This window comes from Mixophyes fleayi, chromosome 8, assembly GCF_038048845.1.
Source record: "Mixophyes fleayi isolate aMixFle1 chromosome 8, aMixFle1.hap1, whole genome shotgun sequence".
Classification (NCBI taxonomy): Eukaryota; Metazoa; Chordata; class Amphibia; order Anura; family Limnodynastidae; genus Mixophyes; species Mixophyes fleayi.
This window is the reverse complement of record NC_134409.1, coordinates 14,317,127-14,334,146: the sequence shown is the minus strand read 5'-3', so window position 1 is coordinate 14,334,146 and position 17,020 is coordinate 14,317,127. Positions and strand designations below refer to the sequence as shown.

The window sequence follows — 17,020 nt, the reverse complement described above, 5'->3', positions numbered from 1 at the left end:
GAAGAACTACTGCTAGTCACTCACAATGTGCTTCTGAGAAAGTCCAAGAGGTAGATGTATCTAGCCTTCTAAAAAGAAAAAGTGGAGGTGTGGCCCAAAGCCACCAATCAGATTCTAGCTATCATTTTCTAGCCCTGTACTAGATACATGATACCTAGAATATGATTGGTTGCTATGGGCCACACCTCCACTTTTCCTTTTTAGAATGTTTGATATATCTACCGCCAAATATCAGTCAACAGATGGGAGAATTGCACTGGTTACCTTTCCGCTGGGTGTGCTATGTTTGTGGAGCTTTCATCCCATAAATCAATTTAGGGTCTAATTTGCTTACTATGGGGCATAATCAATTGTTGGCGTTACTGCCTAAAGTAACGCGGTGCGCACACTATTAAGTCATTACGGTAATTGTGCGCGTAAATACCGTTATTACGGTACTTTTCTCGCTGGATTTCAGCTCTCGGCTCGGACCTGCGAGCCGAAATCCGGCTTTGTATTACCGTAATAACGGTATTTAAGCGCACGATTACCGTAATGACGGTAATATGCCCCTAAGAGTGAGAATGGAGATGTAATTTGCCAGAAACAAATAGCCCAAAAAAACCCAAAAGTAACCTGTAAGATTTTAATAGGCCAAAAAAAAAGAATTGATAGAAATGATACAATCTAAGAGTTCCACTTTTTCTTCTTCATATTGTGGAATTTGCAGTCTATAGATACAGTTGGGACGATGGTGTCAGTTCATTCTGACGTGTTGCACAGTTGTGTTAGTACTGGTGAATCTTAAGTCCAAAATCCACCGGTGAAAGACTTTGCGGCCAAACGTGCAATCCGGAGAATATTTCCAGGAAGTTTGAAAATTTTTCTCATCTGTCAGGGATAAGTTAAGGTCAAAAAGGAACTTTGAAATCCACCATCGGAACTCTCTCGTTTTTTTTTGTTGTTTTTTTTAACCATTGACGTTTGCTAAATCTTTATCTGTAAATTCTACCTCACATTTACGTACTGGAGCATCAAACACTAAACAGGAAAGGCAGGATAGCGAAATAAAACAACAACTTACTAAAACAAATCAATTCTGAAAATAAATAGCAAGCGTCATTAGATTTATGTAGTATTTGAGCGCCACTATATTCTTATCAAAAGTTATGCTATTGAACTTTCCTTACTCGGTTTCTTCATTTAGAATATAGAATGTATTTTCCCTTTTGTAGCTTAAAAATAATATCATTGGGATCATGCATGAAAAGAAGTTGGTATCTGGTATTTACTAATAAAATATGGCTGGAGCTGCTTCAGTCATATTTTATTAGTAAAAAGATTAAGTTATAACTTATATAGGGAGAACAGTCAGCTTGTTCACTTTCTAAAGGATAAAAATATGCCTTTTACATAAAAGACTTAATACAAGTTTATTCCTTTTTATATGCTTAACGCCACAGTAAACAACATAAGAGCCCCAGCTTTCCACTGGTCACTGGGCTAATCCCAAATCTGTTCTATAAAATATTATAAATATGATCCCTTAAGCTCATTTTCCTCTTTGCCATCTGCCTGTATTTCTACTACCTGAAATAGAGGTTATCACTTTTTGTTTTTTTTTAAACTCTAATGAAAAAATAATGCTGTGCTCACAACATGCATTATTTAACATTATAATGTGAATTGACCTAAAAAAACAAAACAATGCTCTGACTGTCTCCGATTTAAGCAACGTGAAAGAGAAGACTGACAAACAAACCTGACTAAAAATGTACAATTGTGTGTGGGGGGGAAGGGGGGGGGTGAAAGTTTATTTTTGACAAATAATAATAAATAATAAAAATGTGAATCTACTAACAGTGAAGGCAGACATTTTGTAGGCTGAACCATTGAGCCGCACGCCTTAATGAGGTGACTAGTTCCTAGTAAAGGGATAGACGGCATTCTTAAGAATATTGGTTCAGGATACAAAATGGCAGCCTACACGTTACCTCATGCCTTAGTGTTGTCCCTCGTTCTTAGTGACTGGATAGACTGTATTCTCATGAATATTGGTTCAGGATACAAAATGGCAGCCTACACATTACCTCATGCCTCAGGGTTGTCCCTCGTTCTTAGTGAATTGATAGATGATATTCTCATGAATATTGGTTTAGGACACAAAATGGCAGCCTACACTATAAGTAGACGACAGGGACACTATCAAAATAACTTCCATCACATACAATGGGACGAACTACAATAAAGCAAGGCTAAATGGCCACTCCCAGTTTCTTCAGAGCAGCAAATGCAATATATATACCTGGGTTAATACTGGGACAGTATGACCTAATGATAAGATAAAATAAAGGATTGGAAAGGGTACATTTACAGTTGCGTTCCTTGCTCTGTGACCATAGTGCGCTGCATGACGTACGCTTGTCATGTAGTCGAGACTCACGTGTGTGTGTTGGGGACCTATCACCTAAGTACAGTCCATGGCACCACATCGCCTTAATCCACCAAATGTCCCACTCAGTCAGTTACAGACATTAGTTAGGAGTCCGTGTGGCGTTCACCTGTGCAGGTAACCCTTGCATTTTTTCATGCAATCCTGCTGGTGTTAATGAATCCTTAATCAATAATCAGGGAAATGTATAAAAACTGATGCACTGGAAGAAGTTACCTTAGAAAACAGATGTTTCTTTTCGTTTTATAAACTGAGTTAGAACTTGGTGGCTGTAGATAATTCTACCCTCGTTCTGTGCATCGTTTTACACAAAATCCCCCATTGTATTTTAAAACGGACTAGAAATCTCTATAAACAACGGAACAATGTTGGGCAAATCCTGCAGTGTGTACACACTCACAACCAGCAGTGTAGGCAGATCTCCATAGAGTTTAGAGTCAAGTTCTTTCCAGCTGATGGTTATGACAGATGAAGAGCACAGATCTGACGGTAAATCTTGTAAATCGTGTATAGGAAGTGGCTGCTGAGCGGGGCTTTCAGTCGTTGCTAAATCGTTGCCGATATCGCATCGGGAGAAATATTCTGTACACTCAGGTCAACAGGGGCTGCTTGCAAACACTAATCCTTCCCTGGTTCCCTATCAGGCTTTGGAGGGCACTTGCATTCGGGGGCGCACTTTGTTTACACACACGGAGGGCCTAACTGAGAATTCACCCCCGCAATGCTCCATGTTACACATGATGATTCAGTATCTTGTTCACTGTACATACTGTGAGATGTTCACTGGATGTCACGGACCCATATGTACACTCATCAAACCGATTTCACTAAAAGGCTTATGAATATCTGATGGGTGAATGCAGTTGCAAATCTACAATGCCCATTTACCTTCTCCCATAATAGCCTATTACTGAAGTTATGTAGGAGGTAACGTCACGGTTTGCCCCCTTGGGCAACTGTCAGCCCTCTCCTGCTCTCAGGTCTTGTAATGCCATTAGTTTATATTAGAGATGCTCAGGCACGATTCCTGGAGAACCGAACACACCCGAACTTAGGGGATCCAAGTACTGAGCCGAGCTGGCTCAGTAATGTCGCGCACCCCCGGAATTGAAAACAAGGCAAAACGTCATTGTTACGTCGTCGGATCTCGAGTTTTGAATCCATTTTTAAGATCCAACATAGCGAGGGGTGGGAGGGAGGGTGGACCCCCATTTTTCTTTTCTGCCACTGCTGTGTACCAATGTGTCCTAGATGTGCTAGGAACTGCCGTGTGTTTGTTTCATTGCTCTGTCGCTTACCATCCAGCCAGGTCACTGCAGTATTTGTTTAAAAGTGTATGAAAATAATATTGTGACCTGTGAGGTGGTCAAAATTGACTGCAGATGACTTGAAATTAGTGTTATTGATGTCAATAATATGTATGATCAAAAAAAAAAGAGCAAAATGATGTGATTTTACCATATTTTAGTTTTTTTAAAAAAAAATCCAAAACCAAAACACACGATGGTGGTTTTGCCAAAACCAAAACAAAAACCTAAACACGAAGCTAATCCAGATACAAAACCAAAACCAGTTCACGGGGGTCAGTGAGCATCTCTAGTTTATATATGTACATATTATGTATGATCTTGTCCAAATGATTTGCATCATTGTTCCTAAAGAAATACTATATATATTTTTTTACACATGTAATATATTCCCACTGGAACAGCAGATTCTGCGTTGGATGAATAATTAATTATGATTTATACCCAGCACAAGTCAAAACTGAATTAGTGAACCTATAAACACGTGTAAAATAAATCTCAAAGTCCCAGTGGGATTATGATATTAAAAAATAACATGGTATCCCTTTGTCATAAAGGACTCACGTGTCTTCCTTTCATTGCCTATACAGCGCTGTAAAGTTCAGCTACAAGACAGAGTACACGTGACGTCAGTATGTTATACAAACTGTGGATTGTGTGACAGATTAAAGGGATCAGTGCATTCTACCTCCTCACACTCAGTGATGTAGACAGCAAATGTGTTTTCAGCTGTAAAAAGCTACCGTTCGGCTGAGGTCTTGACGAACTATTGTAGTAAAATGCATTAATATTAACTGTACAACCACTTCAGAGACTTCTGTGAGCTGTCTGCGACATTAGTCTTCACTCATCAATAGTGAGACCAGCACATTAGGCAGATGGAATCGATACTTCTGCTTATCAGGTAACCCTGCACATATGCAAATGTTTAAGATGTGATGTACGTGTAACACAGTCTACTTTGTATCCAGTACGGAGCATCGTCCTTCCAAAAACGGGACTAGTAAAAAGGCTCATTCACAAAGGCAGAAAACATGTACATGAAACGGTAAGAAACAGCTCAATGTTGGTTGGCGATGGAAGATGGATCAAAGGTGCAAATATCTAGGGGAGGACTGGCAAATTTTAACACAGGGGGCAAGACTCCAATTTTTAAAGGAAAAAAATGCAGGTGACCCAGCCCAAGGTAGCAGATGCCCCCTGTCCATGGACATATCCCCATGTGGATAAAGCACCAACGGGCATCATGTCTTGACCACATATAACTTAATGTGATTTAGAGAGTGCAGAACAAGATGAATGATGCATTTACCTGTATGTCTAATTGTCCTGTGTTATTGTAAGAGATGGTACATAAGCTGTTTATGACCTATTAGCCATTAATCTTTCCACCTACTTATCTGACATCAATATTCCTGTTGACAACATGGTAATAAATCCGCCCCCCCCCCCCCCCATGTCCGCTGCCCAGGTGTCATCCTGGACTAAGAACTGTCCCACATTCAACCTGGCTCCAAATCCTGCTACACACACCCCGTTAAGAACTTTTTCCAGTTTCAATGTGTCTGAAACCAGTATGCAATCTATGGCAGTCCCAGCCTTATATATCAATGCTAGTAAGATAGATGCTAAAACTGATGACATAATTCCAACGATACCAATACTTACACAGCATTTTTGCATCTGATCAGAGGGGTAAAAAATAAATAAATAATAGAAGCACTTAACCAGGGAAACAGTTCTACTCACCTAATACAAATATGACTTTGGATTTCTTCAACTCTTCTGTAACAATAAAACAGACACATGTGTATCAAGAACATCACCTGGTACACAACGCACAGTTTATTCTTGTGAAGAGGTCTGTGTGGCTCTTAATTTAGACAATAAAGACCAGGGCAGTGATTTTGTCCCTTGGACCTTCAGATATACATAAATGACAATGGCTCTCGTCAGCAGGACGTGTTTTGCAGATCTCACTGGTTCATAGGTGAATTTATCACTAGTCTGACCATTTAGATGCAGTTGGACTCACAACCAACTACAGCTCTCAATGGGTTTCTCTTCTGCCTTCTTGAAGTGAAGTTGGTGCAGGAATGGAGACCTAGGGTTATAGTTACTATACTGCGAGTTTGAACAAGTGATGTTGCCCATAGCAACCAATCAGATTCTAGTCATCATTTATTTAGTGCATTCTACAAAATAACAGCTAGAATCTGATTGGTTGCTATAGGCAACGTCTCCACTTTTTCAAACCCGCAGTTTAGTAAATATACCCCCAAGACTGTTTTAAAATCCCAAATGCTTCTCTATAGATGTAATGCAAGTGACAAAGAGTCATATGAGGCGCTTACAAAATTATCCAGTTGCCTTCACCGATTTTGATACCATTTAAAAGTTTTTGAGACCCACAATACATTCAGTGCTGGCGAGTCTTCAAATCCGCAGAAGCAGGAATTGCGCCGTCTAAAGCCATCACCATCTTATCTTACGTTGACCAGTCCAACAGCTTGAGGCTACATACGCACTGACATTACAATGCATTTAACATGCGTTTTCAATGCAATGTACAAATGGAAGACGAAAGTGCTGATATGCAACTAATATTATATATTTATTAAAAATTCATATAAAGCATTAATAATAGACACTGATCTTAGATTTTTGCTTTCGATGCAAGTCAAGTGCATGTAACTGGGTGTGAAAATCAAAATCTTTGTAGCAAAAGAGATATTTTAATTTTTATGTCCCTTGTAGATAATGTACAACGCCACAATGTATCTTACTATACCAAAAAATGGCAAAACAGATAAAAACGGGGCTCTAAAACCTATTCAAATACAACCAAACACAAATAGCAAAAAAAGAACTCCGCAAATAAGCATAATTTAAAGTTAGCATAGTACCATAGTTTAGTCACAAAATACAAATATTGACCATATAATATATGAACATATAAAAAACAAGTGTGATATTTATATATTCTAAAATTCAGTAAAATTCAGTAAATCAATGGTCTCTTAAATTATAGCTCTACAGATTATAATCAATGAAATGGAAAATAAAAATCACAATATGTCATATAAAAATATAAATTTCCTTTGTGCAATTAGCTTAGCCAATTACCCAAATCCTGGGACAATATCCCCAACCAAAGTGGTAACGTTCAGATGTCCAGAAACATGAATATTTTCTTATATAAAACAATCACTTAGGGGTATATTTATTAAACTGCGGGTTTGAAAAAGTGGAGATGTTGCCTATAGCAGCCAATCAGATTCTAGCTGTCATTTTGTAGAAAGTACTAAATAAATGACAGCTAGAATCTGATTGGTTGCTGTAGGCAACATCCTCAGAAGTCATACTAGGGGGTTGAGGTCCTGGTCGGACCTCCTGTTGGTGTACGCTGGGCAGAACTTTGACCACCGGGTGGATTTAGATGACATTCAATATGAAAACAAAAACTACGCTGGGCAGCCACCTCATGGGTGTGTTGGAAGAGCAGCTAATTATATTTTAAAATGTTGACAGTTACATCCAAATCATTGATAAATTAATAACTTGAAGATTTAAACCCAGGCAATGTCAGGTACTTCAGCTACTGTATTATATAGTTAATATTTGTACTTTGTGATTAAACTATGGTACCATTATATTACTGGACCTTTTCTATCTTAACAGAAGTAAATGGAATCAGCCAGGTCTGAGGATGTTAATGTTCTATATACAAAGCTTTTAGTGATGCATCAAACTATATGATAAGTAGACAAAGAACATAAATGAAGATACATTTTTCCAGCAAAACGTAAGTGCAGAAAAATTACAATTGCTCATAAAATGACCTCTGTGTTATTTGTTAAAACAGGAAAACTTTTTAGTGAAATTTACAAAAAATAATTTCTTTAGGGATTGGTCTCAATGGCGGAGTTAGTGCCGCTATTGTGATATTTTGTGACGATGACCCTGAGCCAAGGTGCACTTGATCCAATCTGTACCTCAGTAATGGATACTGAACCTCAAACAAGCATATTTAAAGATGAGCATCGTATATTGTATATTAATATTATGACATATGATTACAAATATCAGATTGGTGAGGGTCATTCAGATGAATAAACATCCACATATCCACATACATTCACCTTAAAGCACAGTTAAATGACATCATCATTGTGTTTAATGCAGAGTAAGACAATTGTAGTCACATGGAAATCTAATTGATGAGCCTCAAGTGATATATTACAAATTACATAGTCATGCATTTTCGAGAACTTACCTCTTAGATAATCCTCTCCGAACATCTGTGCAATTTCCACATTCTGATAAGCATTAATGAAAAAAAAAATAAGATATAAAAGAAAAATACAATATATGTCAACTGGATCTGAGATGTAACTTTCTGGGGTTATAAACCTATGTGCTATTTTCCACAGAAACATACCCAGATACAATGGGGGGTATTCAATTGTTAGCAAGATATTTTTTCTTCCCCGCTGTGTTAAAAGAAAAAAAAATCTCCCGCGGGTTTTTTCAGGCAATAGCGACTGTTTGGAGTTAGCACAGCGAAAAAACTTGTGCAATTCAATTGAAAAAGAGGGAACGCTGCCCCCCGCGCGTTAAAAATTGTGTCTGCGAGTTTTTAGGGGAGTGAAGGGGAGTTTTAACGCGGTCATGTATAACACAAAAAAAAAGGTTTTCCATACATTTCCATACATTAGATTGCATTACACATTGATAATATCTACATACAGTACTTTCTTTTAGCATATTTTTTTATTGAACTATTTTTTACCATACAATCATCTATACCATGTCAAAACACATTACTACATTCATATTTGTACCAAAAACATACATAAATCTAATTAATTAGTGATTTTATTTTTATTTTTTGTTAATGTTTTTTTTATTTCAATATTTTTTCACAAGAAATTCAACTTACACAAGTTAGGCATTAGTGATAAACATAAGTTTAACTTTTTTTCAACATTTTTACATGAGGTGCGAGATAAAACAGCATATTTGAACAGCTTTTAACGCGGCTGCCTCTCGCACAACCTATACTTTCAATAGACCTTCTACTGGAGAGCGAGAGGACCGTATCATGAAAAAAAAGTAGCGTTAAAAATGGAATTGAATTGCGGGTGAAGTTAACCCACTCGAAAATGATAAAAAACAGCGTTAAAATTACTTAACACGCTCAAAAAAAAAACCAACTCGCTGACAATTGAATAGCCCCCAATGAGTCACAGATTATAAATGTTTGCTCAAATTCTCCTTATGGGTTCTGCGTATGAATACATGGTATAAAGTAAACACATTGTGGGTTATGCGGGATAAGGTTATAGAGGGAGGGGTCTTAGTTGTACTTATGTTCTCGAGTGTTCTGTGTAAATAATTTAGGTATATTGGGTTCCATGATGTCCATTCCAAATATGGTCATCAACAAATCCTGGCTGCCTGTAGCAGATAGGGCCAACAAATTATAGCGAATTCCCATTTTCGATTCATCCCCATCCCTTCAATGACCCTTTATTCTACAGATAGGAATAAGACCAGTACCCTTGAGCGATCCTTCCTACAATACATGACTGCGACTATTTCTCCAGAAAGTTCTTCCCCACTTGATCAGATTATGACGCAGGGAATTGGGCTTTCGAGGAACGAAGGTATTTACTTGAGAGAGTACTTAATCCTATTACACTTTTTATGGATCATACAAACTTGAAATTCATTGATAAATGACTGAATCCATATGAAACCAGATGAGCCCTTTTCTTCATTCATTTCAGTTTTATTATGACTATTGACCTGGTACCAGGAATTTTAAAGCTGAAGCTTTGAGTTGTAGGGTCTTCACAAAAACTGTGGGTTATATTTACTAAACTGCGGGTTTGAAAAAGCAGAGATGTTGCCTATAGCAACCAATCAGATTCTAGCTGTCAGTTTGCAGAATGCACTAAATAAATAATAAATAGAATCTGTTATAGGCAACATCTCTGCTTTTTCAAACCCGCAGTTTAGTAAATATACCCCTATGACTCTCCAGAACCTAATTTGATGGGTACCAGTAAACCAATTTTGGCTGTTGTACACAGAGATCTTCCTGCAAATCTAATTGCTGGTAAAGTCAAGTGAGATTTGACCTATACAACAAAGTAGGCGTGTGTATGCCCGTTCTGTAGTCATTGGTGTGTCTCGTTAGGCTTAGTGTCTACATAAGCATGTGAGAACATCTAGCTTTAAGGGAAACAGGGCTGCTATAGGTAGAAAGCATGAGTAGCCTGGGTTATTAGGGTTCTCAAAACTATTTAAAATTCTGAAATTATAATACGTCCCCAGCAATCGCTTTAAAAATATGTTTGTTCATTCTTTTGGCCAATCGAAGTCTTTAAGGAAACCTCCTTCAGGTAAACTGCTCCCTTTACCAAACAAGCTTTAGAATTTTATCCATGAATGTTAGTGTAGATCTACCAGTAGAACAAGGTAATGAATGATTTGGGCCACTGTTAATCCAGTATAATGGCTAATTTCGTTCCTCTCTCGCAGATTCCGCTGTCACAAAAAATATCCAATTATTAATCAAATACTTTCTGAACATATAGGGCTAGATTTACTAAGCTGCGGGTTCTACAAAATGAAAGCTAGAATCTGATTGGTTGCTATAGGCAACATCCCCACTTTTTCAAACCTGCAGCTTAGTAAATCTAGCCCATAGTCTCCTACAGGGGTTCACAGTTAATTTACAAATTTGCTAAAGTGTTCTGTAATAAGCTAGGTACAAACGTATCCTCATCAGCTTATCCACCACTAAACCAATGGGCAAACAGATGGGGGATGTAGTCACATTGGTGAATCAGTCCTCTATATTCATTGTACTGCTAATAGTGGTGGAGAATGTACTGTGGGATGGAGAACACTCTTGCAGGTATACAGGGGACTGGGTATATATTTACAGACGAGCAGGTACGAAGTTCACGAGAGTGGGGAAGAATTTAGAATCATGAGAAAACTAAAAGCAACATTTTTTGATATTTTGTAATGCTTAAAGTGGTATCCTGAACTTTGGTTTGTATCTTATACAGCACTTTTCCCTACAATGAATTAAGATGTGCCAACCCAATTTTCGCTCTCTCTCTCCTCCAAAAAATCCTGAAGCAGATTTTAATTTTACGTTTCTGCCCAGTAAAGAGGCGCAAGGAAGAGGCAGCTCAGTAACGAAGGCTCAGAGTAAGGAGTGCGTTATTAGTGATACTGACCTTCCCTTCTGCGTCTCTGAATCTGTGTCTCTGAATTTGGGTAGTGTTTTATCCATGTGGTTTCTTAAGTTTGTTACTCTGTACCCCATGCCAATATACACAATATCCTAGCTCATAAGTCCTGGGGTCAACGGAGTACTGGTAAGTACACCTAGATTTTTATAGCTCTATATGAAAATCACTGTAGCCTACACACACATGCCACAAATTCTTTCACTGGCTCTCGTTGCCCTCAAGAATTAATTTCAAGTTGCACACCAACACTTCCTCTCCATTCATCTTTGAACTTGTCATAAGATACACCCCAGCTTGCCCTCTCTGCTCCACCTCTGACCTGCGTCTCTCCTCCCCTCTAATCACCACCTCTCACTCCCGCCTACAAGACTTCTCCTGTTCTGCTCCCCCGCTTTGGAACTCCCTGCCTCACACGACTAGACTCTCCCCTAACCTCCAATCTTTCTTGCACTCTCTCAAAAGCCCTCTTCACCATTGTCTACCCCACTCTACCACCATAACCTCCCGTTGATCACTCCACTTGCTCCTCTTGCCATCCTCGTCTCCCATTTGTATCTGATTTCCCCCTCCCTCTAGAATGTAAGCTCTCATGAGTAGGGTCCTCTTTGTCTCTACGTCATATCTCTCTTTTCAATTTCTGCATCTGCTATAATTTTCCATTTAACTTGTCCTTGATTATATGTACTTTTATGATTTGCTTTTGTAGTTGCACTCCCTTGTTCTGCTATTGTGTTTATCTGTTAATATGCTGATTTGTATACTTGATATGAAGGTACTGCCTTATAAATGAAATATAAATACCGGACTTGTATCTAACCATCAGTTCGAGCCAGATGTGATAGATGAACTGTACAAATATCATCGCATTAATCCTGTTCATCTGCTGGGCTCCTGCGGCATACAGAGATCATTCAATTTCGCATAAAGGGAATAAAATACAAATACATTTCATGGCTTCGTTCCTAAACCTTCCTTAAAATAAACGTTACCATCTGCCAGAAAAATGCGAACATTTCTCAGGCAGAGCTACCACCGTAGCTGAAATACATCTAACAAATATAGTACAAGTCCCCAACAGCATTCTGAAACAGAAATATTGTTGGCTAAGTAAATCCACTAGTGGATTTATCAATATATACGTATATATCTTAGCTGGTGTATTACTGAGCTAAACAGAACTAGATCGTGTCCTACTTTCTTCCATCTCTGTTCCCTCATCTGTTTTGGAAAGACGGCTGTGAGCACAGATCTAGTGCTTCTCCGTAGAGGTCAACGATCTCTATGTGATGCCACCGGAATACAGGAAAGACTGCGTTAATGTGTGCACATAGGTTTAACTCTTATCTATAATAAGTAACTGCACAAATTAGTCTGTTTTTTTCTAAAAAAAAAAAAAAAAAAAAAAAGATCCCTGAGAGATAAGTACATTGTGTAAAGGTATAAAAGGGGTTTGAGGCATCAGTGATTAGAAAGTTAAAGCCTTTCATCTAACACGGTGTGAAGGATTCTTCACCGGTACTCGGGGGAGGTTAACATCCGACAACAATCCGATGCCTACAATTTTGGGGAGTGAAAGGGTGTGGGGACGGGTGTTTGCTCGTAGTCAGGAACAACTGTAAAAATGTATTTTATGTTCAGCATCCTAATATCATCATCATCATCATCATCATCATCAGTTATTTATATAGCGCCAACATATTCCGTAGCGCTTTACAATTGGGGACAAACGTAATAAACTAATAAACAATCTGGGTAGAACAGACACAGAGGTGAGAAGGTCGCTGCTCGCAAGCTTACAGTCTATGGGACAATGGGAGATTGACACATGAGGTTAAGTCTACATTTTGCATCTTGGCCCAGCCAGACTGCAAAGGTAAAAGTGACTCATAAGCTAAATGATCCTGTCACACAATGTTGGTCCGGGGGTAGTTGTCTTGTGTGAAATTGTGTAACAGGCTAAAGGTGGTGAGGTTAAGATGTATAATACATGTATTTCACTCCTTATCTCTCCAACCTCATCTTCACTCACACTCATTCTCGCCCTTTACAGTCTACCAACGATCACCCATCTAGTTACCACCTCTCACTCCCGTATTCAAGACTTCTCCTGCGCTGCACCCCCTTCTCTGGAACAATTTCCCCTGTTCTATCAGGCTTTCCCCCACCCTGCCAAACTGCAAATGCTCCGGTGGCTCAGTGGTTAGCACTTCTGCCTCACAGCACTGGGGTCATGAGTTCAATTCCCGACCATGGCCTTATCTGTGTGGAGTTTGTATGTTCTCCCCGTGTTTGCGTGGGTTTCCTCCGGGTGCTCCGGTTTCCTCCCACACTCCCAAAACATGCTAGTAGGTTAATTGGCTGCTTTCAAATTGACCCTAGTCTCTCTCTCTGTCTGTCTGTGTATGTTAGGAAATTTAGACTGTAAGCTCCAATGGGGTTGTGGGAGTAGTATGATGATTTAGATTTACTATAAATACCTGCTGTAACCATCGCTGCAACTGTTTAAGTCATCCTAACATCTGCCAAGAAACAGTGAAATGGTTCAGGCAAACTGTGCGAGACTCAAGTGAATGCCGTGCTTTATCACATGACTATGCTTTTATATATATATATATATATATATATATATATATATATATATATATATATATATATATATATATTGTGCGCTCTTTTACAAATTTGTAATCCACATAGGCTTTCGACGTATCGTGCAGTGTCCTGTGTTATAGAGCACGGCAGACCTACACCCAAATTCAACAGTGTCCGCATCTTCAGATCTGCGCCTTAATGAATTCAGGAGTCCGCAGAGCCTAATTACGTGACTCTTCAAACAAGCGCACTTTGCGCTCAGTATGCATGCATTGACCAATCAGGCCCCCTGTGTCAAATTAACCGACGCGCAATGAACCTAACAAGACAAAGGGGTCTATGCATCAAAAACTTACTTAAAAGATGCGGAAACGGCTGTTTCCGCCTCTTTTAAGTAAGTTGGCTATGTATTATTAACTGCCTAAAGGAGATTTCATAAAAATCCCCTCCGTTTAGGCTGACACTGTGCAGCATCGCAGTCCTCGTAGATCACTATGGGGACTGCGATGTTCTGCAATGTATGAAGCTTCGATAAGCTTCGCATTGCACGGACAGGTAACGCTATCTCAGGAGGCGTTACCTGTCATTTCCTGTGGGATACTGCTGAAGCCTTTCTGGCTTTGCAGAATCGAGTACAATGGAAGTGCTGTGCGGATAGTACTTCCTCCTGTCATCGGCAGTGCTAAGCAGGAAAAAAAGACCGCAGGAGAGGGGCCACTTCGCCAGGGCTCCCAGAGTAGCCTCGGTATGGTGAATCTTAGCGGTACCTAAATATGCACCACTGCGATGTGCAGCGATGCATATTTAGCTGTACCGCATTTTAGTGCTGCATAGACCCCAAAGTGTTTTACATCATCAAACTGAGCATTTAACTACTGAGCCACTAGGCCAATCCTATTCAGACCTCACGTACAAGACGCTGATAACAATAACATTCCCACAGCTATGGCAATGAATCCACCATTATATCTGCTCTGAGATCACAGTATTACCATTATCAACACCGCGGGAAGTTTTATAACGGAACATTTTGTGTTATATTTCTCTACAATGTCACTTCCAGTAGAGGTGGGCGCAGAGGTAAGGCGAGACTTTATAAACTGTTAATTGCAGCATGACAATTCCAGAGCAATGCAAACTAACTTCCTGATTTTGTAACACTTGTTCTTCTTAGCACACTGTGCAATTAAGAACGACTAACGAATTCACTGGCTGCAGGAACACGTAATGGACTGAATATACTCCCAGCATTGATATTAAACAACGTCTGAACAGACTTCAGTGGCAACCTGCTGTCCTCTCAGTATAGGTCTCTAAAAATAATATATTGGAACAAATTAATCTAACTGTATTTCTTTGTCTAAATTAACAAGTAACCAGATATGTCTCAAATTATAATATTGCTCGGAAAAAAAAACCCACCAGCAATGTTTATCATTTTATCGTTGTGACTGTGAACAAACTTAGGTCATTTATGAACATTGGTGCCCTGGAAAAAGTTGTTATAATCCACTGCCATTGATTAGCCTCTAACTTCGTTTTCTAGCACAATTAAGAAAATTAAAGCACAAATTGTAGTGATTGCTGAGGACTACAGTACTTGTGTGTGCATTAATTGTCCTTAGAATATTAACACTTATAAATAAGAACTGTAACTGCCCCAAGCAGGCCTGGCGCTCCCATTAGGCAACATTAGGCAGTTGCTTAGGGCGCCGGGCTCTGGTGGTCGCCACAGAATTAAAATGCAGATAGTATTAAACTTTAATACTGTGCGGCGACCGCTAAGCATACCTTCCACGGCCGCCGCACAGCAATGGATCACCACCGCCGCCCTCCCCTCCAGCAGCTGATGGGGTGCACCGTTGCACCGTCCATCCGTCTCCTCCACTCCCCCTCCCCTTACTGACTGTCGTGCGTGACATCATCATCACAGCCCGACAGTGTCAGTGAGGGACAGGACCCGGCAGAGAGGAGCAGCATTATGGAGCCAAGTTTAAGGTAAGAAAGGACCGGGGAGGCGGATGCCTGGGGTGGGGGGGGGGGACGCATTCTGAAATTGTGCCTGGGGGGGCGGATTTTGAAACTGTGCCTAGGGCGCAGAGGACCCTAGCACCGGCCCTGGCCCCAAGCAATTCCCAGATTGTTCAGTAAAGATGTTTTTGGCTCTACAAGTGAGGACCAGAATTGCACACGTGATACAATTCTGCTTTATTAATATAGATCTATTTGGCTAGAGGCAAGTGAATTAGGACACGGCTTGGCAGATCTTTAGAGAGATTAATAAAATAATAAATAATGTACGTTATTACTATAATAAATAGAAAAATAAAATACTTTTCCAGGATTGGCTGCAGTGCGGATCTAACTGCACCTCGCTCTGTAGATGGGTTTGACAAGAGGCAGAGAGGTAGCACATTCCCTGATACTTATATTGTCATCTTACTTCTTTGTTAAGTGAAACTCATCTCCTTCAGCGAGAAAACCCTGACAGCTCTTTTCTTCTTGTCTCATTCTGCCACAAGGAACGTGTAATCCTATCACCCAGCGAGTATTCCCAGGATAAATCACCTATTTATAAGTGAAGGCTGTAAGTTGCCAAAAGGTAAAGTCCCCCAGAGATGACTGTTTGTTCTAGATACTGTGTAACCGTTTGATTAAATTGCCTGTAATTTATACAATTATAACTTGCTGAAGTGCAGTTTTGTAGTTTCTCCAACGTACCATAGAAATGATGTGTTATATACTCTAATAATGGGTCCTTCTTTACTGCTATACATACTGATATATTAACTCTTTGTGGGAAGTCCCATCTCTCTGCAGCTATACATACTGATATATTAACTCTTTGTGGGAAGCCCCATCTCTCTGCTGCTATACATACTGATATATTAACTCTTTGTGGGAAGTCCCATCTCTCTGCAGCTATACATACTGATATATTAACTCTTTGTGGGAAGTCCCATCTCTCTGCAGCTATACATACTGATATATTAACTCTTTATGGGAAGTCCCATCTCTCTGCAGCTATACATACTGATATATTAACTCTTTGTGGGAAGTCCCATCTCTTTGCTGCTATACATGCTGATACATTAACTCTTTGTGGGAAGTCCCATCTCTCTGCTGCTATACACGCTGATACATTAACTCTTTGTGGGAAGTCCCATCTGTCTGCAGCTATACATACTGATATATTAACTCTTTGTGGGAAGTCCCATCTCTCTGCTGCTATACATACTGATATATTAACTCTTTGTGGGAAGCCCCATCTCTCTGCTTCTATACATACTGATATATTAACTCTTTGTGGGAAGCCCCATCTCTCTGCTGCTATACATACTGATATATTAACTCTTTGTGGGAAGCCCCATCTCTCTGCTGCTATACATACTGATATATTAACTCTTTGTGGGAAG

General features: G+C 39.5%; 1 protein-coding gene across 1 annotated transcript in view; it reads right to left on the bottom strand.

The window, feature by feature from the left end:
• AK5 (adenylate kinase 5) overlaps positions 1-17,020 on the bottom strand; it is a 167,754-nt gene that overhangs the window by 25,693 nt on the left and 125,041 nt on the right. The window contains exons 9-10 of the mRNA XM_075181938.1: positions 8,015-8,057; positions 5,488-5,523 (exon numbers count right to left, since the gene is read on the bottom strand). Of these exons, the coding sequence (XP_075038039.1) occupies positions 5,488-5,523; positions 8,015-8,057 (79 nt within the window). The remainder of the gene's footprint in view (positions 1-5,487; positions 5,524-8,014; positions 8,058-17,020) is intronic.